The 26,476-nt window shown below is 43.5% G+C and overlaps 2 protein-coding genes across 3 annotated transcripts; both read left to right on the top strand.

Annotated features, from left to right (window-relative positions):
* Nucleotides 1-538: 538 nt before the first annotated feature.
* Nucleotides 539-10,001, top strand: si:ch1073-456m8.1. The gene is made up of 6 exons (XM_009305713.3): nt 539-721; nt 1,686-1,766; nt 1,893-1,928; nt 4,766-4,894; nt 5,071-5,154; nt 7,911-10,001. Exons 1-6 carry the CDS (start codon nt 623-625, stop codon nt 8,178-8,180), a joined length of 699 nt encoding a protein of 232 aa, XP_009303988.1. The 5' UTR covers nt 539-622; the 3' UTR covers nt 8,181-10,001.
* Nucleotides 10,002-11,275: 1,274 nt separating this feature from the next.
* On the top strand, nt 11,276-25,982 carry avil (advillin). 2 transcript variants are annotated; one of them, XM_073916098.1, is made up of 21 exons: nt 11,276-11,471; nt 11,916-12,033; nt 12,155-12,235; nt 15,271-15,345; nt 15,452-15,648; nt 16,895-17,003; nt 17,209-17,319; nt 17,723-17,928; nt 18,019-18,097; nt 18,371-18,469; nt 19,337-19,490; nt 19,666-19,766; nt 20,062-20,199; nt 20,464-20,622; nt 20,855-21,034; nt 21,160-21,302; nt 21,558-21,702; nt 23,338-23,526; nt 23,832-23,900; nt 24,195-24,302; nt 25,709-25,982. In XM_073916098.1, exons 3-21 carry the CDS (start codon nt 12,176-12,178, stop codon nt 25,820-25,822), a joined length of 2,436 nt encoding a protein of 811 aa, XP_073772199.1. In that variant the 5' UTR covers nt 11,276-11,471; nt 11,916-12,033; nt 12,155-12,175; the 3' UTR covers nt 25,823-25,982. The 2 variants fall into 2 exon arrangements, with proteins under 2 accessions (XP_073772199.1, NP_001035455.1); NM_001040365.1 differs by lacking the exon at nt 11,276-11,471 and having other exon boundaries at nt 12,002-12,033; nt 25,709-25,980.
* The last annotated feature ends 494 nt before the right edge of the window (nt 25,983-26,476 follow it).

Here is a 26,476-nt window from a genome sequence, read left to right as displayed (position 1 = left end):
ATAAAAATGTGAATTAAAATGAGTTTATTATACACGTGTCTTTGATTATCAGATTTATTAAACTACAATGGTAATTACACAAAATAAGAAATAAAGACATACACGAAAATAAATAAAGATTACGTCAAGCAATTCGGTAAACAAAGACAAACAGCGTACAACACGGTAACATAATTAAAGACAATTATAAAAGGTTACAAAATAACACTGCCAAAATAATACACCTGAGAACAAATAATAGATTTATAAGACCAAAAACTGTCCTTTAGATATTCACAAGATCATGTTTTAACTACAATAGAGAGATGAGATCCAGATGAAAAGTTATCATGGCCTGCCATAATGCGTGAACTAAAGATGACTTCAGTTCCTTTCTTCTGCGTGTTATCTGAAAGACACGCCCACAGTAGAGCAAATATGAATATTCTCGTCAGCTCCGCCCACTTGAAGACTTTTTTCCACAGGAAATGTTTCATAACGTGGCGACTCGGCTCCGCCCACTCATGAGACTCTCTGAAGCTCCGCCCCCTGGAGAACCACCCTCTGTTTGTCTGATCCGGTAGCGGAACATCGACGCTGAAGACGCGGATCGGTGTCGGTTTTCGGTCGGTTCGGGATCACCATGCAGACCGGGCAGCTGGAGAAAAGCGGCTCGCTGAGGAAACGCACTCTGTCCCGGGGAATGAGCGAGGATGAGTCCCTCCGACACATCATCAGAGAGGTGAGAGTCTGATCTCTGATCTGTTTACATCTCACACAATAGCAGAGATCAGCACTAGCCAACACACACACAGAGAGAGAGACACACACAGTGATAGATTAATAATTGTTGTTTATATAGATGTTGTTGACGTTAATGATGATGATGATGATGAAGAGTCTGCTGATTCCACAGTGATTTCTTCATGGCTGTGTTTCATGATTACTGCACTCATACACACATCTTAAACTGTGTAACATCAACACAACTTCAAGTTCAGCCTTTACTGAAATATTAAAATGAGTGCTGGCAGAGATTAATCACACCCAAAATACAGGTGTGTTTTGACATAATAAGTGTGTGTGTGTGTGTGTGTGTGTGTGTGTGTGTGTCAGTGCTCAGCATATTTGAGTACACCCCATTTTGAAAGTGATTGTTGTCTTCCATTTCTCCGTGAATATTTTGGTGCATTTGAACAGAACAGAGTTATTAAACAGATTTATTTATTACAATAATATTTTAGTCACAGAACATCTTCAGAAATGGAAAGAAAACACAATTAAACTGAAGAAAAATACTGAAAAATAATCACAACCTACAAAATTTCAAATAAACTCTTCAGTTTTGTGCTTCTCTTGATTTTTCCTCTTTATTAAATGTATTTATGATTTTTCTCTAACTCATAAATGTGGCTGTGCTGGAGTTTGGAGGGTTATCGTAAGTTATTGTGTTAGATCAGCTCCAGATTTGACTTCAGCACTGACTGATCTACTGTATATGCACAGATATGATGGTGTAGAGCTTGTAATATTACATTTACAGTATGTCTGTGTGTGTTTAATGTTTTCATTTGACGTTGTATTAACAATAGCAGCAATGCTGTACACTACACACTCTCACTGTGTTTGATATTACACTGCTATTTGCTGTATTCTGTGTGTGTGTGTGTGTGTGTGTGTGTGTGTGTGTGTGTGTGTGTGTTCAGGCAGAAGAGTCGAGCAGACACCTGTCCCGCAGTGACAGCAGATACGGCTCTCTAAAACGAGGACAGACCCGCGAGAGCCTGGTGCGTGCGCAAACACACACTTCACTGATTATTACAGTGTTATGAATCCACAGAGAATTGAACGTGTGTGTGTGTGTATGTGTGTGTGTGTGTGTGTGTGTGTGTGTGTGTGTGTGTGTGTTTCAGAGTGAAGACGATGTGCTTTCTGAAAACATAGAGCTGGTAAGATCTTCTCTCCTCTTCACACTCCTCTGTCAGGCGTCTGTGCTGCTGTGGGTCTCGTATTCCCTGTGATGAATAATAATCTTTAATTTGATAATATTATTATTACATAACATTAAATTATTATAACAATATTACCTTTTGTTTGATATTAAATCACATTTATTCACAGTAAAACTCTTTGTTTAACTCTCACCTGATGAAACATGATAGACAGCAGTGTTGTATATAGTTTATAGGTGTAATTTATACTTCTGGGTGTTTATTGGGGGCTCTAGATTTCCTGGGGGCCTAAGCGCCCGCTCGCCTCACTGATTGGTTAAATCGGGCCCTGTGTTTGTGTTTAGCTGTTGATAGTATATGATGTTATACAGTATATCAGCTGAGCAGGAGCGCCGCTTCCTGAATATCAGCACACACGGTTTATACAGCAGTTCAGCAAATGAGTCGTTTATAATGAGCGAGTCACCGAATGAGTCATTTGAGTCAGTGATTCAGTCAATATTTCTACATTATTCAGAGCATTTCGAACGAATCATTTAATGAAGACGAGCTTCTGCCTTCTACAGGTGTGTGAACCAGTGGAGACCAGACTTTCACCAGGTGTGTGTGTGTGTGTGTTGTTAGTAAAGCAGGTGTGGAGGCTGTAGGGACTCATGTGAGCTGACTCAGTGAATCATGAACAGGTTGATTCAGTTGTCCTGATGTGATTCTCGTGAAGTGACTCAGAGCCGCTCCTCTGTCAAACACACACACTCCTCTGACAGGTTCAGCAGGTCTGCTAGATTTCATCTCGATGTCTTGTTAGTGAGGGAACAGTAGTAAGGCGTTGATAAACACACTCTCCAGCTAAAGGAACAGGGCGCTGGTCGATTTCAGCAAGTACTTATTAGCAGTGATTCAGATATTAATATATTTCTGGCTTGTTCTTGATATTTTCAGATCCATTACACACATTTAGCTGGTAAAAGTGTCCACTGACAAATGATGAGGATATTTGAAAGTCCTGATCAGGGTAAAGTGTAGAGGGGATACAGCTGTGGCTGCAGCATCAGTAGAGCAGCAGTGTTGTGACACCGTACAGCAATAGCTCTTATTTTCACAGTACTGAGGGTTGAGTTTAGGGTTGGGTAGGTATGAACTAAACACCATTAATAGATCATTTAATGAATAATTGGGCTTAATTGCAAAGATAATCAAAAATCAACAATCAAAGCCTGTAAGTGCTGTAGTTTCTCCAGGTCAGTTGCTTCAGTGCCCGTCTGCACTGTGTGATGTCGCTCTGCCTGTATGTTTATATCTAAAGCAGGACGATGCTCTCATTCTCCAGCTCTACTTTACACTACACTGATGATGATTGGCAGCTGCGCCAGAGATGCCCTGCGACGGCATGTTGTCCATTATATTAAAATGATTTACATTCAAATGTTTGTTTACAGAAGATATAAGAAATGCTTAAATATTGTTTACAGGATGTACAGGAGTTATTTATTTAGAAGAAATACTGCTTATTTTCTACTTTTAATATAAAAAAACTTTAAAATAATGTACAATAATGGACATAATAATGTAATAAATGTGATTTATTTTCACCTGTTTTTAAGAATTAAGCACCTGTTGGTTTTAGGCAGTGTGTGTGTTAATTTCAGTTGTTCAGCATTGATGCTCAGTAAATAATCATAGACAGAGGATAGTGTGTGTTTAAATCAAGTAATGCACCTCTAGTTCAGAAATCTCCCACTTGTAATATGTGACTATATTTGCTGTAGATAACCTGTCGGTGAAATATGAGGGCAAAAATATAAAATAAATACATAAAATAATCATTATTTAATCGTGATCAAGTCAAAATGTTCAATTCATTGAGATTTAGATCCAGGCCAAAATCGCCCAGCCCTGATAAATCATGTCAAGAATCCTTATTCACTTCTGGCTGGGGCAGCGGGGTGGCACAATGGGTAGTATAATCGCCTCACAGCAAGAAGGTCACTGGTTCGAGTCCTGGCTGGGTCAGTTGGTGTTTCTGTGTGGAGTTTGCATGTTCTCCTCGTGTTGGTGTGGGTTTCCTCTGGGTGCTCCGGTTTCCTCCACAGTCCAAACACATGCGCTATAGGGGAACTGATCAACTACACTGACCGTAGTGTATGAGTGTGAGTGAGTGTATGAGTGTGTATGGGTGTTTCCCAGTACTGAGTTGCAGCTGGAAGGGCATCCACTCTGTAAAACGTATGCTGGAATAGTTGGTGGTTCATTCCATTGTGGAATTCCCAAAGGAAAATGAAAGACTGAACTTGTGGCTGCAGCCGTATCTCTTGTAGAGCCAGTTCTACAGTTCTCCCGTGAACAGTGGAGCGTCTGGAGCCTCGTGTCAGCACACGGTGTTCGGGACACACTGACTGTTTTTTGTAAGAATATTCAGGATGGAGAGAGTGCAGACTGGGATCTGTGGTCACGCTTTTCTTCAGATGTAGCTCTTTACTCTTCATATCAGGGCGCTACACCTACACTCAATGCACAAGCCGTGTGTGATCGTGCGAATGTGTCGGTGTGTGTGTGGAGGAACTGAGCAGCAGATTCAGCTGTTTGGAGTATGAACAGAACTGGAAGAGGATTTCAGCTCTCTGACACGCGCTCGTGTGTGTTCCTGATCACAGATGAAGATGACACAAGAGCGCGGATGATGATCATGTTAGTCAGGGAATCAGAGGATCTTACAAACACACTGTGATGAGCATTATCATGCGGAGTCAGTGCACCACAACCAAATACACTGGTGAAAATCAAAGCCTTAGAACCTGCCGTAATGTGTGTGTGTGTGTGTGTGTGTGTGTGTGCAGGAGGAGCTGCGGGCTCTGGCGCTGCAGCAGGAGGCTCTGCTCTTCCAGGTCGACTGTCTTCAAGATGCTCTGGAGGGAACAGAGGAGATGCTGGCGGAGGCGCAGAGAGAGACACAGCGCAGCAACACGGTACACAACACTGTCTGTGTGTGTGTGGGTGTGTGTGTTTGTTTGTTTGTTTGTGTGTGTGTGTGTGTGTGTGTGTGTGTGTGTGTGTGTGTGTGTGTGTGTGTGTGTGTGTGTGTGTGTGCGCGTGACTGTGTGGATGTGCGTGACTGTTCGTGACTGTACGTGTGTGTGAGCAGGAGCTGGAGCGTGAGAGAGCTGTGCGGCGGAGGCTGGAGCTGGAGCTGATCTCATTACAGCAGGAGCTGGAGAGACTGCGAGAGGTGGGTCACACACACACACACACACACACACACACACACACACACACACACACACACACACACACACACACACACACACACACACACACACACACACACACACACACACACACACACACACACACACACACACACACACACACACACACACACACATTTACAGACACTTTTCTGACTGCCAGTGATTGTTCAGTCTTCATCACACACACACACACACACACACACACACACACACACACACACACACACACACACACACACACACACATTTACAGACACTTTTCTGACTGCCAGTGATTGTTCAGTCTTCATCACACACACACACACACACACACACACACACACACACACACACACATTTACACACACTTTTCTGACTGCCAGTGATTGTTCAGTCTTCATCACACACACACACACACACACTCTCTGTTCAGAAGCGTGTGAAACTGATTGTGGAGCTGCAGCTGATCACAGAGAGCTGAACAGATCTTTAACCCCAGTTTCTGCCGACATGTTTATATGCGTTACTATGGAGACATGTTAATACGCTCCTGTCAATCAATATGAGTGGGCGGGGAAACCGCACTCCTACATCAGGCTGTGGCGGCCTCAGAGAGATTTAGATCCTGCTGAACATCAGCAATATTAGAGAGACGTGCTGTGTTTCTGTCACTGCAGCATGACTGAGGACACACTGCACTACACACACTTCTGCACACACACATCACACAGATAACTTTCATCAACACTGTCAGGAATAACGGGATATATCTGTCACCGGAGCGCTGCTTTTTTAAAAGGTTTACAGCATCTTTTATACAGCGTCAGCATATCTTTAGCGTACACTTTTGCACTCTCAAGCTACTATGAGATACAGATTTGAGCTTGTTCAGGTGTTAATGTGCACCTTTAAGGACCTGTTAGGAACAGAACAATGCTGTATGAAAAGGGAGACAGCTCTCGCACCTTTATTTCTGAGTAATAGGAGTACTTTAAGTCTTTAATGCTGTTTTACGAGGTGAGCTATTTTATATGGCATTGTGTTATGTGATGTATAGAGTGTGCTAAAGTTTGCCTGAATATAATCAGTGAACACTGGAGTGCTGGAGTTCATGAAGTCAATAAGAGCCTGTGTGATTGGACCTCGCGCTGCTTTCCTCACTGCAGTGATGCTGCTGCTGCTCTACAGCGCCCCCTGCTGGATCAGCAGTGCTATTCAGGAGATGCATCATTTCACAAAAACAGATCTGATACGTCATCATTCAGTCTACTTTACCTGCTCACACTAATGTTTTAATGTTTTTATTTCGATTTTTGACTTTTTCTGGTTACTGAAATATGGCATTGGTTCATTTGGGAGTGAAAAAACAAGATAAATCACGCTCTGCTCATCAGCGTCTGTACAGATGAACGTGTTGAGTTGTTTTAAACAGGAGCCTGAAGTGTAAAGGTCAGAGAGTTTACTGAAGCTCCTCTTATAGGTTATTAATGTGTCGTACTCCGCTTTCCTCTGAAGCTCACAGAGGCGGTCAGATCAACACATTCCTCTTTCCTCTTCTGAGTTATATTGCGTTGAAAAAGAGATTTCACAAGCTAAGACCCTGTAGCTGTGCTTTACCAGCTCTATTCAGTAAACATACTGTAAGTTAAAGTGTCACCAATGTTACCAGTTCAGTTCAGTTCAGACACAGGCGTAACATCATTGCAGTGTTGCTGTTCTTGGTGCAGTCCGTTTTCACACGGCAGAGTTTCTAAAATAGATTTAACTAGTCACAACTCAGAGAATTCGGCTTATTTTCTGGGATTTTCTTTAATTTATGATGAGAAATGAGACATTATAAGTGTACAGACATCATCATCATCATCATCATCATCATCATCATCATCATCATCAAATATAAATCAGAGGTAATAGTTTCTCACACAGAGCCTCGAGTCAGTTGTTTAGGGTTGTAATATATATGTATGTATGTATCAATTATATATCAGAAGTCCAGTTAACCGAAATTTAATAATATTATATATTATATATATATATATATTCATTCATTCATTTTCTTGTCGGCTTAGTCCCTTTATTAATGCGGGGTTGCCACAGTGGAATGAACCGCCAACTATTGCAGCAAATTTTTACATTCCAGCTGCAACCCATCTCTGGGAAACATCCACACACACTCATACACCACAGCCAATTTAGCTTATCCAATTCACCTGTAGCGCAGTTGATCAGTTCCCCAATAGCGCATGTGTTTGGACTGTGGGGGAAACCGGAGCACCCGGAGGAAACCCACGCCAACACGGGGAGAACATGCAAACTCCACACAGAAACGGCAACTGTGAGGCAACAGCACTACCTACTGCACCTCTACATTGCCATATATATATATATATATACACACACACACACATTACGTATATATAATAGTTCAGTTAGACTGCATGCTTCATTTTATTTTCCAGTAGGAATGAATGTTGTCCTGCTCTCCTCATACAGCTGTACACCGGTTACATTACCATAATACACTGTGATACAGCCCGTTTCTTTAGTTTGTTGATCCGCTCTAGAGTTCGTTTCAGCCTCCTCATTCAGGCGGTCGCTGATGGATTGTTCTGGCGTGGGATTGAGAGTTCACATATGACTAAGTGAACCGAGCTAACAGGGCCAGGTTCCCTAACAAATGAAAAAGTATGTAAAAGTCTTTAAATGAGGTGTTGAATGTAACCGTCTGATCCGTGTGTATGTCCTAATCCCTCAGGAGCGAAGCGCTGAGCAGCTTCAGAAACCCTCGACCCCTGTGTGGCTCCAGGCGGCTCCGCAGGGCTCATCAGTGGACCGGGACGAGCCTCTGAACAGCAGCCGCTCGGTGGTGGACGGAGATCCTGATAATGAGGAGAGCAGCGGGTACGAGGACGCACCGTCAGAGTTCACCGCCACTCCAGACAGAGACCCTCTGGACACCGAAGAAGACCCGGAGAATACCCCGAGCAGCGGCCCCAATCCCGGAGACTCCTGCGCTCTCTGCTGAGTCACACACAGCCCAGCCGCTGTCTGGAACTACTGTCAGCTCACAACACGCTACACTGTTCACACACACCGCTGCTCACGCGGCTCAGAGGATCTGCTCGTACTGACCGATTTAATTCATCTCTATAGTATGAAGTCTGTAATGACCAACATCTGCCCCTGAACCCTGCCCACACCAGAGACATGACACCCCCCCCATCAGATCATGCTATCAGCACCGTATTTGAATGGTTCTGGGATTGGGGTTAGGGATTAGGTAGGTTAGGCCAATATTACAGCTTCACATCACACTACTCCACATCAACATTTACACTGGCAGCATATTCAATCATCAAAATGTGCTGCCTACTTTATAAATCTGACAAGGCAGGAGAAATCCTGCAAACGCTATATCCCTACAGCACGCTCACTGGACTGAACCACTCCTCTCTCTAATGCATACAGTAGATGCAGACGCCTGATGTACAGCGGGAACACAGCTTCTGTTCATGAGTGATGAGTTCATCAGCTTTACTGAGAGACTCTGGAGAAATCCGCACATCTCTGCTCATTATTCCATCTGCTTTATTACTACTAGTGTGTGTTACAGGGATGTTCAGCGTGTTATTAAACACGAGCTGTTACTCATGATCACGACTTAAACCTTGAGTCTGTGTCTCTGAGGGACCAACACATCATCTATTGTCTTGAGAACAGTAGAGGAGAGGAGAGGAGAGGAGAGGAGAGGAGAGGAGAGGGTTTCTCTGCTGTGCCAGTAGAATATCTCATCTAGCGTCTCATTCTAAAACATCCTTCACACGCAGCCTCACTGAATCTGTGTAGTAAGTGCTTATGAATGAACATTTGACACTGGAACATGTGAAGCATCTGATTTCCCCACACTTCTGCACAGTTTATACTCATGCTGGATGACTACGATTATGTAGGAGATGTTTTATATTGCTGTTTTTACATACAGAAGCTCTGTTGGCTCTAATAATCTCACACTTTAGATTTTGTAGAAGCGATCAATCAATCAATCAATCAATCAATCAATCAATCAATCAATCAATCAATCAATCAATCAATCAATCAATCAATCAATCAATCAATCAATCAATCAGTCAGTCTGTCTGTCTGTCTATCTATCAGTCAGTCAGTGAGCTTCTATAAGTCAGATCCTGAGTGTGAAGTCTTTAAACACTGATTTCTGATTTGTCATGACCGTAATCAGCTGTCAGACCCGCCGGCAGTTCTCAATCTTGCAATTGCTGAATTTATTGTAAAATCTCACACTTTTTGTCTATTTCTACAGATTTCCTGCATATTTTGGGTGGTCAGCAGGACGCTGTTCACATTTCTCTCTCTCTACAACACGCCATCAGCACAGTGTTACGTACAAAAACACAAGCACATAAGATATTTGGAATATTAATCTGAAAAAAGCCATAAAATTGGCTGCAAATTTCCTAAAATCTGCCCACATCATCTGCCGTTTTCAGAGTAGGATTGAGAGATTTTGCTGGAGGGTCTGACTGCTGCTGTTCATGAGGAGTGATGGAGCGTCTTCAGCTCTCAGGTCAACACTTGAGCGTTTGTTTACTTCTGCTTTTGTATTGTGTGATTGTGGAAGGGGATTAGATCTGTTAGTTCTCGCGGGGGATGATGGGAAGCTTCTGTTCTGTGTTCAGTGAACGTGTTTTAATGCGTATGAAATGATTATTGGTTTTATTAATGGATGTCAGCAGATTGTGAGGTCAGAGCTCATGCTCAACGTGTGATTTGTATGATCATCTTCTGTTCATATCCAGGAATGTCTGATCTAATAAATGATTGCTTTACATTGTGTTGTCATGGTTCAGTGCTGTTCAGTGTGCTGTTCATCCTAATGTGAAGTGAATCTTCTCCAGTGTGGATTAGTGTGTGTCCATCCTTGTTAAAGCGGCTTTACACAGCAGCAGAAATTAAACAGAGGCAGAATAACTTCATTAAGTCCCGGAATGTGCCCCTTTAAGAAGTTACAGAGTAAGAGTGTGAATAATTTGATGTGGCCAGATTGAACCAAGCAGCACTGCGAGTAACAGCAGTTGAGTAATCAGATTACTTTTCTGAAGTCACTGGTAAATGAATCCATTACTTCTTCATTATATATGATGAATACAGAGCACAGAGGCGCACTCATCTACATCTCTCTGACTCATATTTACTCCAGGTTATCTGGAAGTGTTGATTTTATCCTCTTCTGTTTCTCGTTGGATGGAAACGCTGCTTCATTCACTAATGTATGCATTATTCAGGTTTGGTGCAGGGGTCTAGTTTGCATATTTATATGGAAACACAGCTGCTGTTGGTGGTTAGTTGTGTCATCTGCATTAATCTGATGATCTGTGTGAACTACCTCTCCAGTTTACACACTACAGACTGATGAAGGTCCTCTAAGAGCTCATACCCAGCCTAATTAAGCCTTCTGCTCGTTCTCTTACAGCTAGTTTGGGTCATTAGTTAAATAAACCTTGCAGTGATGCCACATCCAGTACATATGTAGAGTAAATCAGTAGGAAAATTAGCTCTGCTGTCTGTGCTTTAAGGACAGAAAACAAGACAATCGCTCCATCTGACCATCTGAAGCAGCTGATGCAGACAGACAAGCTGTGCTAGTGAACATGCCGTGCTTTCTATAAACACACACACACACACACACACACACTCACACACTCCAGCACCAGAGAAGCAGATCTGCAGTGTTTGAGGACTGTTGATTGTACACTACTGACGCATTAAAACTACTATAGTAACCCGGATGAAAAGACTGTTACTATAGAAACACAATTATAACAGTTGATCTACAGGTGATTCTACAGTTGCTATGGTAACACAACAACTACAGTAATTGATCTGTTGTGGTGATTCTACCGTTTCTATGGTAACACAGCAACTACAGTAATAACTCTGTTGTGGTGATTCCACAGTTGCTATGGTAACACTACAACTACAGTAATTGATCTGTTGTGGTGATTCTACAGTTGCTATGGTAACACTACAACTACAGTAATTGATCTGTTGTGGTGATTCTACAGTTGCTATGGTAACGCTATGGTATGATCTGCTGTATCCCCCACAGTCCAAACACATGCGCTATTGGGAAATGGATGAACTAAACTGGCCGTAGTGTATGAGTGTGTGTGTGAATGAGTCTTTATTGGTGTTTCCCAGTACTGGGTTGCAGCTAGAAGCTATGTAAAACATATGCTGGAATAGTTGGTGGTTCATTTCGCTGTGCCGACCCCTGATAAATAAAGAGACTGAGCTGAAGGTAAATGAATGAATGAATTAGCAGGCGTTGTTTTTTGCCTGTCTGTAAAATGCATCTTGATTTAAGAATATCTGGATGTTTGGACTGGGAACAAGACAAAAACTCCATGCAAGAAAAGCATTTGTGCAATATACAGTATACTCCAATAATGGAGTTAGCTGATATGTAACATCAAACATGTGCATGCTCATCACCAGAGTGTCATCAAGCCATCTGAGAAACCCATGACAATGAATCAGACTGTGTCCAACACACTGGTGTCCTCTAAATCTGCTGTATCTCCTCACAGACCGGCATGAGGAGGATGTTTTCAGCTCTTTTGAATATTGCTCTTTGTTTATTTTGCTCATTTGCCTCGACTGTGTTCAAGCCTAATCCAGATTGGATGCTGAGCTCACCAGGCAAATGCATTCAAATGACGTTTTTGTAACTTCTGTTCAACAGAAGTGGACAAAAAAGGGCATGATGCGGTGTGTGCCTGGCTTTGGCTTCAGAGAAAACCCCCAGAGCTCCGCACATCAGACCTTTCCATCTGTGGAGAAACATCTGCTCAGACCTACAGGTACTCAGACGTGTGCTCTGGTGACAGTAGAGCTGCTCCATCAACAGCTGTTGTTAAAGAGAGACAGGTACTGTTAGTGAAGGTGTAAAAGTGTTGGTTTAAAGCTGAATTCTGCTTTCAGTCTCGCACACGCCGCTGAATCATGCAGAACACGTTCCGCGCCGTCACAAACTCTGCAGGAGTCCTCATCTGGAGGATCGAGGTAGGCTGATCACACACTCATTTATGAACAATAACTCTGGTTATGTAGATACATGTGGTGCTTCTGGGATTTAACACATTGTGTTGGTATTTAGTAGTGTTTTTTCATTGTTAAACTTCTTATTTTCAATCATTCTACAGTTGCAATCAAACGTTTTCACCCCCCTGATCTTCAAGACATTCTGCTGCTGTCAACAAACTTTAGGAAAACTATTAAGAAAAGATGATCAGTATAAATGAAGCACTCTGAGGACTTAAAGATGAAGCAAAGTAAACCGTCAGAATTATTCAACCCACAAGTTACACTTGATAGAAAATCTTTCATTTGATATTATCACAGCTCTTTACCTTTGGTCATTTACTAGACACTTTTAACTAAAGTGACTCACAGAGCGGCGGCTTCAAGAGAGACCGCTAACACAAAACTCCTGATTTTGTTAGCAACATTCAACCTAGAGTAGGGAGGCAGTAAGAAATGTAAGTGCTTTATTACACAAGTTAAAATGAGCTATTTGAAGATTGTCAGAGATTCTGTAGTCTGTGTGGGTTCGAGGAGATCATTCCACCAGTGAGGAACAGTGAATGTAAAGGTTCTGGAAAATGGTTTTCAGTGTTTCTGTGAGGGAACCGCGAGCCGGAGCTCACTGTCTGACCGAAGGCTTCTGGATGGAATGTAGAGTTGCAGAAATAAGTGAAAGTATAAGAGCAGAGCATGTGGCCATTCTGTATGTGAGCATCTTGAAACTCTTGATATTCAGAAAAGATTCCACTGCAGTCTCTGTATCACGTGTCTGTCCTGAGTTCATTTGTCTTGTTTCCCATCATCAGTTGGACACTCGATTTATTTAAACTGTCATTATCTTTTACATTTAAGTCCTTCAGTTTCATCATTCTCTGGTCTTGCCTGTGTTAATGTGTGTGTGTGTGTGTGTGTGTGTGTGTGTGTGTGTGTGTGTGTGCTCTTCAGTTGGATTTGCTGAATGCTCTAGGACTGAACAGGATATTCTTGTATGACAGAAAACAGAGCTCAAAGACAAACATTTCTGAAGCCTTTTTCTTCTCTTTTGCTGTCATGGTGCCAGCAGATCAACTCCTCAGTCGATTCCTCGAGTCTTCCTGACTCGTAGACAGCTGTCTTTACAAGTTCTTATACACTGAATTAACTCCATGATCATGGCTAAACTGTCTAGGGAAGATCCTCAAGGTAATTTTGACTCAGTGATCAGTGATTGCCAACACGAGTGACAGGGTGGATCATCAAAGCCTCGAGGCACACCTGACAGTGTGGTTGTGGAGCATGAGGACAGGAGGGCTCAGACTCGCACTGTTGAGGCTGAGCTGCAGTCAAACTCTGGGAACTATTCTCAGGCTATGTTGCATTGTTATGAGGGTTAGAATTGTGGGTTTTCCCCATCTCCACTGGTCCTATCCAGCTCCTTATCCTTCTTTTTTTTGGTCAGCTGTAAATATCCCCACCCAACCTCCATCTCCCCCCTTTTCTCATGTTATTCCCCATCACAGTCTCACTCTTAGACCTCTCCCTCTGGTGGTGAGAAATCATAGCGAGACTTCCAGGGACCAGATCCATGCTGTTTTGAAGACCCACAGTCTCTGCCTTTATCCTTCAAGCTGCTGACACCACCTGCAGACCCATCTTTTCTACCTTGGGTGCATGCCCCTTGTCTCTCTTGTGAATCCACCATGGTAGGACATCATCCCATCACCACCTCAGGACTCCACCCATCCGACTGCACATCATGCCTCTGGCTCTTTTGGGCCCTATTGGGCTCCTCTGTCCCCTTGCTCTACCTGCAGACCCTTTGCCAACCCCTTTGCATAATGCTCCCTTATCATGGTCAATTGGGTTCCCTCATTTCACTGATTGCACCTTGGTAAGTCATCATCCCATCTCCACATTGGGACTCTCTTAACTTAATGCTCTCCGTTGGGCTACTCCATCCTATTAGCCCTGCTCGGCTCCCTTGTGTCCACTGTGGTCCATCAGGTTTCCTCATTTCTCTGATTCCACCTTGGTAAGCTGTCATTTCGTCTCTATCTTGGAACTCCACTCCTTTGACTCAATTGGTCTCCATTGGATTCCTCCATCCCACCAGCTCTATCTGTAGACCCATCATCTCCACCTTGGCTCAATGCTCCCTTGACTCCATCATCTCTCCAGCTCTACTGGGCTCCCTTGATCCTCCAATTTCTTGATTAGTTGTTACAACATCTCTAACTGCACCAGATTATTCTGTCCCCCATTGGAATCCTCCTGCCCGTCAGCTCCTACTTGGTCCTCAGTTACTCTTTGAGTCTTCTAGACTTAGTCACCAGCATCACCTTGGGCCTCCCAACCCCTTTGTATCTCCACCTTGGGCTCCGCCACCATTGGCTTCATCTCCATTGACAACCCTCCACCCTCCCACCTGGGTGTCTTCATCTCTATCTCCACCTTGGCTCTTCTGCCACTGCCTTCACCATGATCCCTTGTCCTGGTTGGGGTCTGGGTCCACTCCCTCCCTCTTTTGAGGAAAAGGATTGATGTGAATATTGTGAAATGAGGAATGCACCTGATATAATCATCACACCCACAGGACACCATCACGCTTTGTTTCCTGTTGGTTGCCTGGTGGCCGGTGCTACAGTCAGCCGCTCTAACAGCTGGATGGAAATGCACCTAATTTGCATTTGGGTTTTTTTGGAAACTATGAAAAGATTTTCCGCACATTAGGATGGAAACCAGGCTAATGACGCTCTGGGTGGATTCATTTTGATTGCAACTGTATTTGTAAAGATTGTGCTTTGAAAATAGTAAATGAGTTCTGACAGAACTAGTGTGTTTTCTTTTCTCAGAGGAAACATCTCCGGTGTGTATTTACATGTTTCAGTTGAGGAATGAATGATGAATGAGACTGAAGTGAAGAGATGACATGAGATACTGAATGCAGGCCATATTAGTCCTGTAATCACAGTGTTAGAGGCAGATTGTGGACAGGCTCTCAGGCTGACAGAGGTTTCACATTGTTTTTTCTGCAGAAGATGGATCTGGTTTTGATCCCAGAAAAGTTTCATGGACAGTTTTTTGATGGAGACTGCTACCTGTTGCTCTCAGTAAGTTCTACTTCTGAAACCTTAGACATATTGTGGATGCATTATAATAATCCCTGTACAACATCATAAATGCATGTGTTCTTCCTCTCCTGCCTTCCGCTTGCAGACATGCAAATCTGGCAAAACGATATCTTATGACATCCATTACTGGATCGGCTCTGCATCGTCAATAGATGAGCAGGGCGCCGCAGCGATGTACGCCGTCCAGCTGGACGAGTTCCTGGGCTCCACACCGGTGCAGCACCGCGAGGTCCAGCAGCACGAGTCCAGCATGTTCTGCGGATACTTCAAACAGGGCATCATGTAAACCTCTGAATAACACACCCACAGCCTTATGGAACACACCATGACCTAACGCAGTGGTTCCCAATTCTAGTCCTCGGGACTTCCCGCCCTGTGTATGTCTCTCTTATTCAACACACTAGGATCAGTTCAAGGATCTCTCTGTTAACAAGCTGAAGATCTGGATCAGGTGTGTTAATAAGGAAGACATGCAAAGGAATTGAGAACCACTGGCCTAAAGGAACACTTTAGTTCCTCTAGAATTATTTACTGCCCTCATAGAGTTACATTTATCTTAACACATTTAATCTCCACGTTTGGAGGAGCCTTTTAGCTTAGCTTAGCAAAGATCATCAAACGCGATTAGAGCATTAGCATGTCACTCAAAATATTGAATAACTGTACTGTTTAAAGCAGTGGTCACCGAGTTGCACTAGGAGGGCCGGTGTCTTGCAGATTTTAGCTCCAACTCTAATCAAACACACCTGAACAAGCTAGTCAAGGTCTTACTAGGCATACTTGAAACATCCAGGCAGGTGTGCTGAGGCAAGTTGGAGCTAAACTCTGCAGGGACACCGGCCCTCCAGGCATACCTGACAACATTTGTCTCTGAAAATCCAGGAGACAGGTGGGTTGTGTCCATGGTCTGTACTACCAGGGTCGGCGATCCGGGGACTGCATCAAAAAAGCTGGGGGTGAAATTCTGGAAGTTTTCTGGGAGACAGAACAAAACGGGAGATGGATCAGAAATACGGGAGACTCCCGGGAGAAACTGGAGTGTTGGCAGGTATGCCTCCAGGACGAGATTGGTGACCCCTGGTTTAAAGCTTGACCCTTCTGTGGTGCACCAAGACTGATGAAGAAAGAGGAATGGTTATTTCCCAGGCCGATATGGCGAGGAAATATGAAAATAGTGCCCAGCTAGCTAACTAGAGATCAGCTTGTGTAATATCATTGCGCTGCTGCAGCCATAGTACAGCTGTAAAGTTTCCTGATCATTACACCAGAATAAGAGTATAGTTCCTCAAGCCGTAACGGCCAATATAATAATATTTACATTGTCTATTGGTCTCAGTACAGAATGTAACTACAGAGGAGTTCAGTTTTAATAGAAAATTGTCTAAACTCTTTGGTAATATTTGAGGCGAGTAGCTAACGGTCTAATCAGATTCAATGATCTATGCTAAGCTAAGCTCAAAGTGCTTCATCCATGCTTCATCCATGAGGATGAGAGAATCTCACACACACATCTTCGCATGTCCTGCAGCTATAAGTCAGGTGGAGTGGCTTCAGGGATGAACCATGTGGAGACCAACACTTATAACATCCAGAGACTGCTGCACGTGAAGGGACGCAGGAAAGTGACCGGCACAGAGGTGAGGGACGCCATCATCTTATAGACCATACACCCGCTCTGATGTGCTGACTTCAGGCTGATGCTTCTCAAATACATTCATCAAGCTGAGTCTGTCATCAAGCTTTCCTGTAGACCTTGAAGCAGACTCCTCATGTGAGATGCAGTGGGCTGTTCAGGCAGTGTTTCTCACAGTATAATGGTCCAGTTGTGTGTTTAATCTTCAGGTGGAGGTGAGCTGGAAGAGCTTCGACACAGGCAGTGTGTTTCTGCTGGATCTGGGAAAGACCATTATCCAGTGGAACGGGCCGGAAAGCAACACACAGGAGCGTCTGAAGGTCGGCATCTCCAGATCTAGTGTATCCCTGAAACTCTGGGCGCTTCAGCTCTGCCTTTACTGACTCCTGCACACACTCCTCAGAGTTCAGTCGCTCCACAGACCCCCAACATCATGTTTCCACACCTAACGCACATATAAGAGTGAAATCAATGCAATTTCTATTTAAACAATGTGGTGCAGGAGGTGGAAATGATCGGCCGGGCTGAAACACATTGTGCATGTTTGATTAACATTTACATTTAGTCCTTTAGCAGATGATTTTGTCCAAGTTACTTACAATTGAGGAGGCATTCAGTGTGTGTGTGGGGATGTGAAGATGATTGCAGCAGTGTGTTTCCAGCATGTGTCCAGTGGAGCCTGTGCTAACAGTACTGTTGATCCTCTGGTGAATCTGACTAAAGGGCATGATGCTGGCCAAGGATATCCGGGACCGAGAGCGCGGCGGGCGGGCAGAGATCGGGGTGATTGAGGGCGATGCGGAGGCCGCCGCTCCGCTGCTGATGCAGGTGATGCTGAGCATTCTGGGAGAGCGACCCTCGACCCTACCCAGCGGCACGCCGGACGACGTCACTGACCGCGAGCAGATGGCCAAACTCACCCTCTACCAGTGAGTGCCCTCGGCTAACTGGACTATCTGTGATGTATACTGGTGCTGGTGTAAGATCCGGCCTAATCTAACAATGGTCCTGCTGTGCAGTGTGTCAGATGCCAACGGGACGATGCAGATCACCGAGATCGCAACCAGTCCACTAACCCAGGACCTGCTGAATCATGACGTGAGTGCGCCCTCTCTGTTTCTCTCAGTCTAAACCATACATTTGCCAAAAGCCTAGTTCATGTGGTGTGTACCATCCGAATCAGAATGGAGATTTATTAAAGTTCAGATGGTCAACGCTGAGACGCAGTCAGCTGTATATCGAGAACAGAAATGACTGATCCAGAGTGACAAATGCAAAACTAAAATGAAGTGTAGCAGTGTTGTTGATGATGTGAGCATGCTCTGCAGTTGTCGGACTGTTTATTCACTGTGGTTTGCTTTGTTTTTGGAGGACTGCTACATCTTGGACCAGGGGGGCGTGTCCATCTTCGTGTGGAAGGGAAAGATGGCCAATAAGGCGGAGAGACAAGCAGCGATGACCCGAGCTCTGGTGAGCCCCTGCTGGAGGAGATGCAGCAACTCTTCCCAGTGCTTTACTACTGTGCATATGTGCACTGAAAACCCTAATAAGTTGACTGAACTAAATGAATTAAGTCAACCAGTTGCCTCAATTTAATTGAGTAATGGAGTCTCCCAAAACGTGCATATTTAAATTGATTTAACTTGCCGATGGTGTAGATTATACTTAAATTGTTCAGTTCACCAAACTAGTGGTAAGAATAAGCTATTTATTCACATTATGATGGATAATTACACCTGAAGCCGTTTGTTTTCTGATTTTAAAATTTAGAATTTTTATTAGAATTTTAGTCAAGGTTACATTTGTGAAAATGACCTACTTTTTTTTTCAAAGGATTAATTGTGATTTTGGGGTCACTACACTTGAAATTTTAAGTTTATGCATTTTTATGGTACTTAAGTTAAATTAACTCATTTTTAAGTGACAGGAACAAAGTGCAAAATTTGAAGTTCTGTTCAGCCCATTTTACTGAATTGTTTAAGTTTTACTGTTTGCAATTTTTTTTAAATAACAAATGCAGTAATACCATGATCAAAAAGGAGACATTCAAGTGTTGACTTTCCATCAGAATGACCTGATCAGATCCAGTATACGCTTATAAATGTTGTGTAATCAGAGTTACCTTTTCATTTTCAATAAAATGAGCTCAACCTTATTTTAAACCTAACATAACTCATGACTACTTAAGACGTCACTGAGTAACACAGGATGGTAATATATGACTTTTAGAGTGAACGTTCCCAGCACTGCTTGATGTGGACTACTCGGAACCCATTGTGGGATTATTATAAACCACTTTCAGTCGATATCAGTCATTATTGTGTTATCTGACTTTAGGAGTTCATCAAGCTGAAGAATTACCCGCTCAGCACCAAAGTGGAGTCCATCTGTGACGGAGGAGAATCAGCTCTGTTCAAGCAGCTCTTCAAGAACTGGACAGTCAAAGACCAGACGCAGGGCCTGGGCCGCACACACACTGTTGGAAAAATCGGTGCATGCACGCACACACTCACACACACACACACACACACAAACACACACACACACACACACACACACACACACACACACACACACACACACACACACACACACACACACACACACACACACACACACACACATCTATGTTTATTAATCTGAGTGTGTGTTTGTGTGTGTCTCAGCTGATGTTCCTCAGGAGAAGTTTGATGCCAGCCGGATGCACATGATGCCGGAGGTGGCGGCGCAGGAGCGCATGGTGGACGACGGCAGCGGGGAGAAACAGGTGAGAGAGAGACAGAGTGTGCTGAAATCAGTTGTAAACACTTTCAGAACTCTGCTCACGTAGGGATCAAATATTATGCTGACCTTGAACATTTTTAATATTCAGTAACTGGTGGTGGCTGCTTCCTCTGTGTCATTAATGTATCGTATCATTGGCCCCCGCATTCAGCAGCTCATGGTATCATCCTCAGCTAGTGCACATGCTTAGAAAAGTGTGTACCGATGACATGTGTGACTTTAGAGACGGTTCCTAAAAGTGTGAATATGGATCATCCACACTGTCTCTTCATGTGCAGGTGTGGCGTATCGAGAACCTGGAGCTGGCGGAGGTCAGCAAAGCTACACACGGGTTTTTCTATGGAGGAGACTGCTATCTGATTCTCTACAGCTACGAGGTCAACGGCAGGAAAAACTACATCCTCTACATGTGGAGGGTAAAGCGGCCTGTTCCCTTCATTACTGCTGACCAGAGTTACTCACAATGACTCTGATTGACTCAGATTGACGCTAGATTGACTCAAATTGACTCCAAATGACTCAGGTTGACTCAGAATGACTCAGATTGACTCTGAATGACTCAAACTGACTCTAGATTGACTCAGATTGCCTCAGAATGTCTCAAATTGACTCTAGATTGACTCAGATTGACTCTGAATGACTCAGACTGACCCAGATCGACTGTGCTGTGTCGTCCTCAGGGCCGGCATGCGTCTCAGGATGAAGTGACGGCGTGTGCGTATCATGCGGTGACGGTGGATCAGCAGTACGGAGGTCAGCCGGTGCAGGTGTCCGTCACCATGGGGAAGGAGCCACGACACTTCACCTCCATCTTCAAGGGCAAGATGGTGATCTATGAGGTACAGCCATACTGCAGGCGCTTCAGCTGGGTCTATCACAGCCATACTGCATCCGATTCAACCTAGACTATCACAGACAGACTGTAGATGCTTCAGCTGAGACTGCCACAGCTGTACTGCAGACACTTCAACTCAATCACAGCACATCTGGAATTTGCTCTTAATGGAGTCTTCCCGCACGTGTGTGGGTGTTTCCCTCAGGGTTACTCTGTTGTTGTGTTCCTCTGCTCAGGGTGGGACGTCCCGTAAGGGCCCAGTGGAGCCAGAGCCGCCCGTCCGGCTGTTCCAGATCTGCGGCTCGCACCCATCCAGCACTCGCGCCGTGGAGGTTCCAGCGCTGGCGGCGTCGCTCAACTCCAACGACGTGTTCCTGCTGAAGAGCCAGAGCGGAGTTTACCTGTGGTACGGGAAAGTACGACATCGTTCCACAGACAGAGAGGAGAGACTATAACACTGAACACTGCAGCGATGATGAGCTGCTGCTGAATGTGTGTGTGTGTGTGTGTGTGTGTGTGTGTGTGTGTGTGTGTGTCTCAGGGCTCCAGCGGGGACGAGCGTGCGATGGCGAAGGATCTGAGTGTGATCATGGGTCGCTCAGAGCAGGTGATGGCGGAGGGTCAGGAGCCGGAGGAGTTCTGGCAGAGTCTGGGTGGACGAACGCCATACGCCAGCGACCGACGGTAAAACACACACACACACACACACACACACACACACACACACACACACACACACACACACACACACACACACACACCTAAATCAACAGTAAATACGACACACTGTCCCTCTCCCCAACAGGGAAATCAGCAACACTCAGTAATGCATGATTATCTGCTGTCAATGTAAATGTCTTTATAATGGAGCACAAACAGCCGCTACAGAGCCAGAGCGGGGTCAATCTGAGTAACACACACCTGCGCTCTGCTCTTCAGTTTGCAGCAGGTGACTCTGGAGCACCAGCCGCGTCTCTTCGAGTGCTCCAATAAGACGGGACGCTTCACAGCCACTGAGGTCACGCAGTTCACACAGGACGACCTGCGGGAGGACGACGTCATGCTGCTGGACACCTGGGACCAGGTAGAGCTCAACCAGCCATGAGTACTTTTTATAGTACTGTAAACTAAAATCACAAACAACTGAGAAAGGGATTGGAAATAGGGCAAAAATTAGTCACATCCAAAATAAAAAATAGTTTTGACATAATATATGTGTGTGTATTAAACAGATGAAATCAAAATCATTTACATTCATATATATATATAATTTTTTTTCAAATATTTCCCAGATGATGTTTCTCAGATTCAGCAGTTGTTCACAGTATTTCCTCTAATATTTGTAGTTCTGGAGAAAGTCTAATTTGTTTTATTTGGGCTAGAATAAAATCAGTTTTTATTTGTTTTAAGCCCATGTTAAGCTCAATATTATTGGCTCTTTCAGCAATATTAGTGTTGGATTGTCTCCAGAACAAACCACTGTTATACAATGACTTGCCTAATGACTAGTCCCACACTGAATCTGCGCGTGCAGAATCCTTTTTACCTCATCAATGATTCTGTTTATTTACTCAAGTAAATGTGTAAAAATTAATATAAAAAATAAATTTATTCAGTTTTTAAATTAATTTCAATATAATTATTGACTAATATGAAAATGTTCATATAATTCATTTACAATAAAGTTTGTACAGTGAAATGTTCTGTCTTTTAGTAGAGATACTATATGACAGACTTGTTTACCAAATAGAGTGGATCTAATTGGACTTGCGTTGTAAACATTAAATACAAGTTAAAGAGGTATTACTTTTTAGTTCATAAATTAAAGTTTAGGTTATGATACTCCCAAAACTCGAGGCAGTGGCGCAGTAGGTAGTGCTGTCGCCTCACAGCAAGAAGGTCGCTGGTTCGAACCTCGGCTCAGTTGGTGTTTCTGTGTGGAGTTTGCATGTTCTCCCTGCCTTTGAGTGGGTTTCCTCCGGGTGCTCCGGTTTCCCCCACAGTCCAAACACATGCGGTACAGGTGAATTGGGTAGGCTAAATTGTCCATAGTGTATGAGTGTGTGTGTGAATGTGTGTGTGTGGGTGTTTCCCAGAGATGGGTTGTGGCTGAAAGGGCATCCGCTGCGTAATAACTTGCTGGATAAGTTGGCAGTTCATTCCGCTGTGGCGACCCCGGATTAATAAAGGGACTAAGCCGACAAGAAAATGAATGAATGAATGAATGAATGAATGAATGACTCCCAAAACTTTCAAAAAATAACAAAAAAAGTCTGCAGATTCCCTCTGACCCTAATTACCCTAACTTTACCCTAATTACCCTAGTGAAGCCTTTAAACGTCACTTTAAGCTGAACACTAGTGTCTGGAAGAATATCTAGTCTAATATTAGTTACTGTCATCATGACCAAGAGGAAACACATCAGTTATCAGAGATGAGTTATTAACACTATCATGATTAGAGATGTGCTGAATCTCTCTGTTAAACAGAAATTGGGGAAGAAACATACTTAGAATGATTCTGACTTCAACTCTATATATATATATATATATATATATATATATTAAATATATGCAACACACACACTTGAAATATGTCAAAACACACCTTTATTTGGGATGCCATCAATGTTGATGGTGTTTTTGGCCAGCACTAGTGGAAACATGGTTGTGTTGATGTGAAGCTGACCTTCGTGCTGTCACGGCTCTCTCTCCTGCAGATATTCCTCTGGATGGGGAATGAGGCCAATGATGTGGAGCGGCGCGAGTGTGTGCCTACCTGTGCCGAGTACCTGCGGACACACCCCGGCTCCAGAGACCCCGACACCCCCATTGTCATCATCAAGCAGGGCTTCGAGCCACCCACATTCACCGGCTGGTTCACTGCCTGGGACCCTAGCAAGTGGAGTGTACGTGTGCTGCTGTAGTGTAGTGTTCCTCAGTCCTGGAGCCCGCGCTGCACGTCTGAAGAACAGCTGTTCTGAGCCTTTACACAAGCTGGAAATGCGTCCCTGCTGTGTGTAGTGTGTGTGTGTTTGAGCTGACAATACACACAGATAATGTTCTCCAGCTCTCTGAATCTGACTTATTTTTCTAGTCAAACATCATTAATCTTTGTGTAACTGAAACATTGTAGTGGAAAGCTGATTAACTTATTAAATTAGGTTAAATTAGGCATGTGTTGTTGACTTTTACTACCTCTTTCTCTATCTAGGGAGGAAAAACGTACGAGCAGCTGAAGCAGGAGCTGGGAGATGTGACGCTGCCGAGCACCATTCAATACGTACGCTCTTCTGTTCACTATTACACCACACAGCGGAGAAACACTTCATTAAAATTCAATATTCACAGTGTTAACAATCCATTAACCAACACTACTAACTCAATTAAAGACTAATTGGCTGCCTATTAACAGTTAGTAAGGTAGAAGTTGGGTTTAGATGTTGGCTAGGATGCAGAATAAGATCATGCTTTATATATGAACAGGTCATCTCTTAATAATAGGCATAATCATCTAAAGTGTTTGCCATGTGCTGCTGTAGTGAGTGTTTGAGCTGAAGTGTGTGTTAATGTGCAGATCTCCGATGCTCCAGAGAATAACATCATCTCTGAGTATCCAGCGGCGCTGCTGGTGAACAAGAGCACTGAAGATCTGCCCAAAGATGTGGATCCAGCACAGAGAGAGGTGAACCACACACACACACACACACACACACACACACACTCATGCTGTCTGTGCACTGAGACACACGCTGCTCTTACTCTGAGGTGTAGTCTTGCTTCCAGTCCAAACAATTCTCTCATCAAGCAGCATTTTCTAGAGGAGTGAAGCATATAGTGTTGTTTTCAGAAGTGATGAGTCCAAATGAAGAGAGTTTCTCATTAAAACAAGCAGAGTAATGGAATGCATAAGTCTATAATTGCACACGCTCTGCCTGTACTGAGTCCTCCATACTGATTCACTGCACAGTTCCATGTAAACCGCTCAAGGAGACCAGGACAATATGTGCCAGTTTTGCCTTGGAAATATATGCAGGAGTGTGTCATGAGTCATTTGAGGAAACGCGCTGTTCATGAGACCAGTTTGATTGTTTTACGAGTGTGTAATGTGTCTATATAAGTAGAGCTACAGCCTTCATGAAAAACACTACAGAGTACCTGACAGGACACACTGCAGTGGTGTTCAGCCACACTACAGCAAACAGCCTGAATTACTCTGCTGTGGTGATTCTACAGTCGCTATGGTAACACAACAACAGTAATTAATCTGCTGTGGTGATTCTACAGTTGCTATGGTAACACAACAACTACAGTAATTGATCTGCTGTGGTGATTCTACAGTTGCTATGGTAACACAACAGCAACAGTAATTAATCTGCTGTGGTGATTCTACAGTTGCTATGGTAACACAACAGCAACAGTAATTAATCTGCTGTGGTGATTCTACAGTCGCTATGGTAACACAACAACAACAGTAATTAATCTGCTGTGGTGATTCTACAGTCGCTATGGTAACACAACAGCAACAGTAATTAATCTGCTGTGGTGATTCTACAGTTGCTATGGTAACACAGCAACTACAGTAATTGATCTGCTGTGGTGATTCTACAGTTGCTATGGTAACACAACAGCAACAGTAATTGATCTGCTTTGTTGATTCCACAGTCGCTATGGTAACACACAAATATAGTGTAATATGCTAAAATAAACCACAGTTTACTGTAGTAAAATCTAAACTGTACTACAGTATTTATTACATTCTATTACGATTACTCATTTAGCAGATGCTTTTATCCAAGAGTACACCTTCCTAAAGTAATGTTCAAAAACAGCAGAGTATTTTAATAAATCTGACGATGGTCTTCAGTGTGGTGTGTGTGTGTGTGAGTGTGTGTGTGTTCAGATAAGCAGTAAATTCCTGACATTATAGACGCTGCTGTTCATGATGCACTCGCGTGTCCGCCATACGCAGCTGATTTGACTACAGCATTTGAATAAATGTGTGATGATACATGTTTGTTCCACTCATTATATTATTCCCACCAGCTCATGCAAACATTGTCCTCATTATTGTTATTATTGGTCTTCCAGAAGCACCTCTCGGAGGCAGATTTCCAGGCAGTGTTCGGGATCTCTAAGGAGGCGTTCAGCTGTTTGCCGCAGTGGAAGCAGGCCCGGATGAAGAAGCAGAAAGGCTTGTTCTGAAACTCAGATATAGGCAGATGGAGATGTTCATCATTTACTCTCACTAATTCAATGAGGAGTTTTTAACCTTTCATCATCATTGTACAAGTGTGGATGTGTTACACTGTACGTTTTTTGTGGGACTTTTTAAGGGAAAAAATAAAAAAGTTTGTATTTAGTGTTTTCATTCTCTTCTCCTTCCTTCAGGTCACTCACTAACAGACTCCAGTGGCTTTTATAATACTCAATAACATCTCTGAGCATGACTCACTGTTGCACATTTAGGTTAAAACAGGCACAGGGGGATTTAGAATGTGACAAATGCGAGCTGTTTTGCACTGATCAGCATCAGACACTATGTGTGTGATAATGAGATTTGCTAAGCTGCAGATATATGGTTATACTCCGCCTCGTGTCATGTGACTCATTCCTGAACTGCAGGAACATTTAAAGCCGTTTCCATTCATCTCCTCTAAACTGGGATGATAGACCATTAATGTATAATTTTTACAGTTAACTGAATCCATTATAATGTAAAATAATGCAAAACGCTTACATCTGATAGGGAGCATTAGACTCTATTGACAATAACAGAGTAAACTATAGCACAGCTGTAAGCACCCGAGCTGACGATAACAAAGTCGACTGTAACAGAGTTGGCGGAAACACGGTTGA

The sequence above is a fragment of the Danio rerio genome, chromosome 11 (genome assembly GCF_049306965.1).
Source record: "Danio rerio strain Tuebingen ecotype United States chromosome 11, GRCz12tu, whole genome shotgun sequence".
NCBI lineage: Eukaryota > Metazoa > Chordata > Actinopteri > Cypriniformes > Danionidae > Danio > Danio rerio.
Note: the sequence above shows the minus strand (reverse complement) of the source record. Positions and strands in the feature narration are given on the sequence as shown.

Coding starts and splice junctions, on each gene's coding strand:
- si:ch1073-456m8.1 (XM_009305713.3), top strand. CDS start 623: ATGCAGACCGGGCAGCTGGAGAAAAGCGGCTCGCTGAGGAAACGCACT. Junction 722..1,685: donor TCCGACACATCATCAGAGAG/GTGAGAGTCTGA, acceptor GTGTGTGTTCAG/GCAGAAGAGTCGAGCAGACA. Junction 4,895..5,070: donor AGACACAGCGCAGCAACACG/GTACACAACACT, acceptor GTGTGTGAGCAG/GAGCTGGAGCGTGAGAGAGC.
- avil (XM_073916098.1), top strand. CDS start 12,176: ATGCAGAACACGTTCCGCGCCGTCACAAACTCTGCAGGAGTCCTCATC. Junction 18,098..18,370: donor AGGACCTGCTGAATCATGAC/GTGAGTGCGCCC, acceptor TTGTTTTTGGAG/GACTGCTACATCTTGGACCA. Junction 20,623..20,854: donor GCAAGATGGTGATCTATGAG/GTACAGCCATAC, acceptor TCCTCTGCTCAG/GGTGGGACGTCCCGTAAGGG.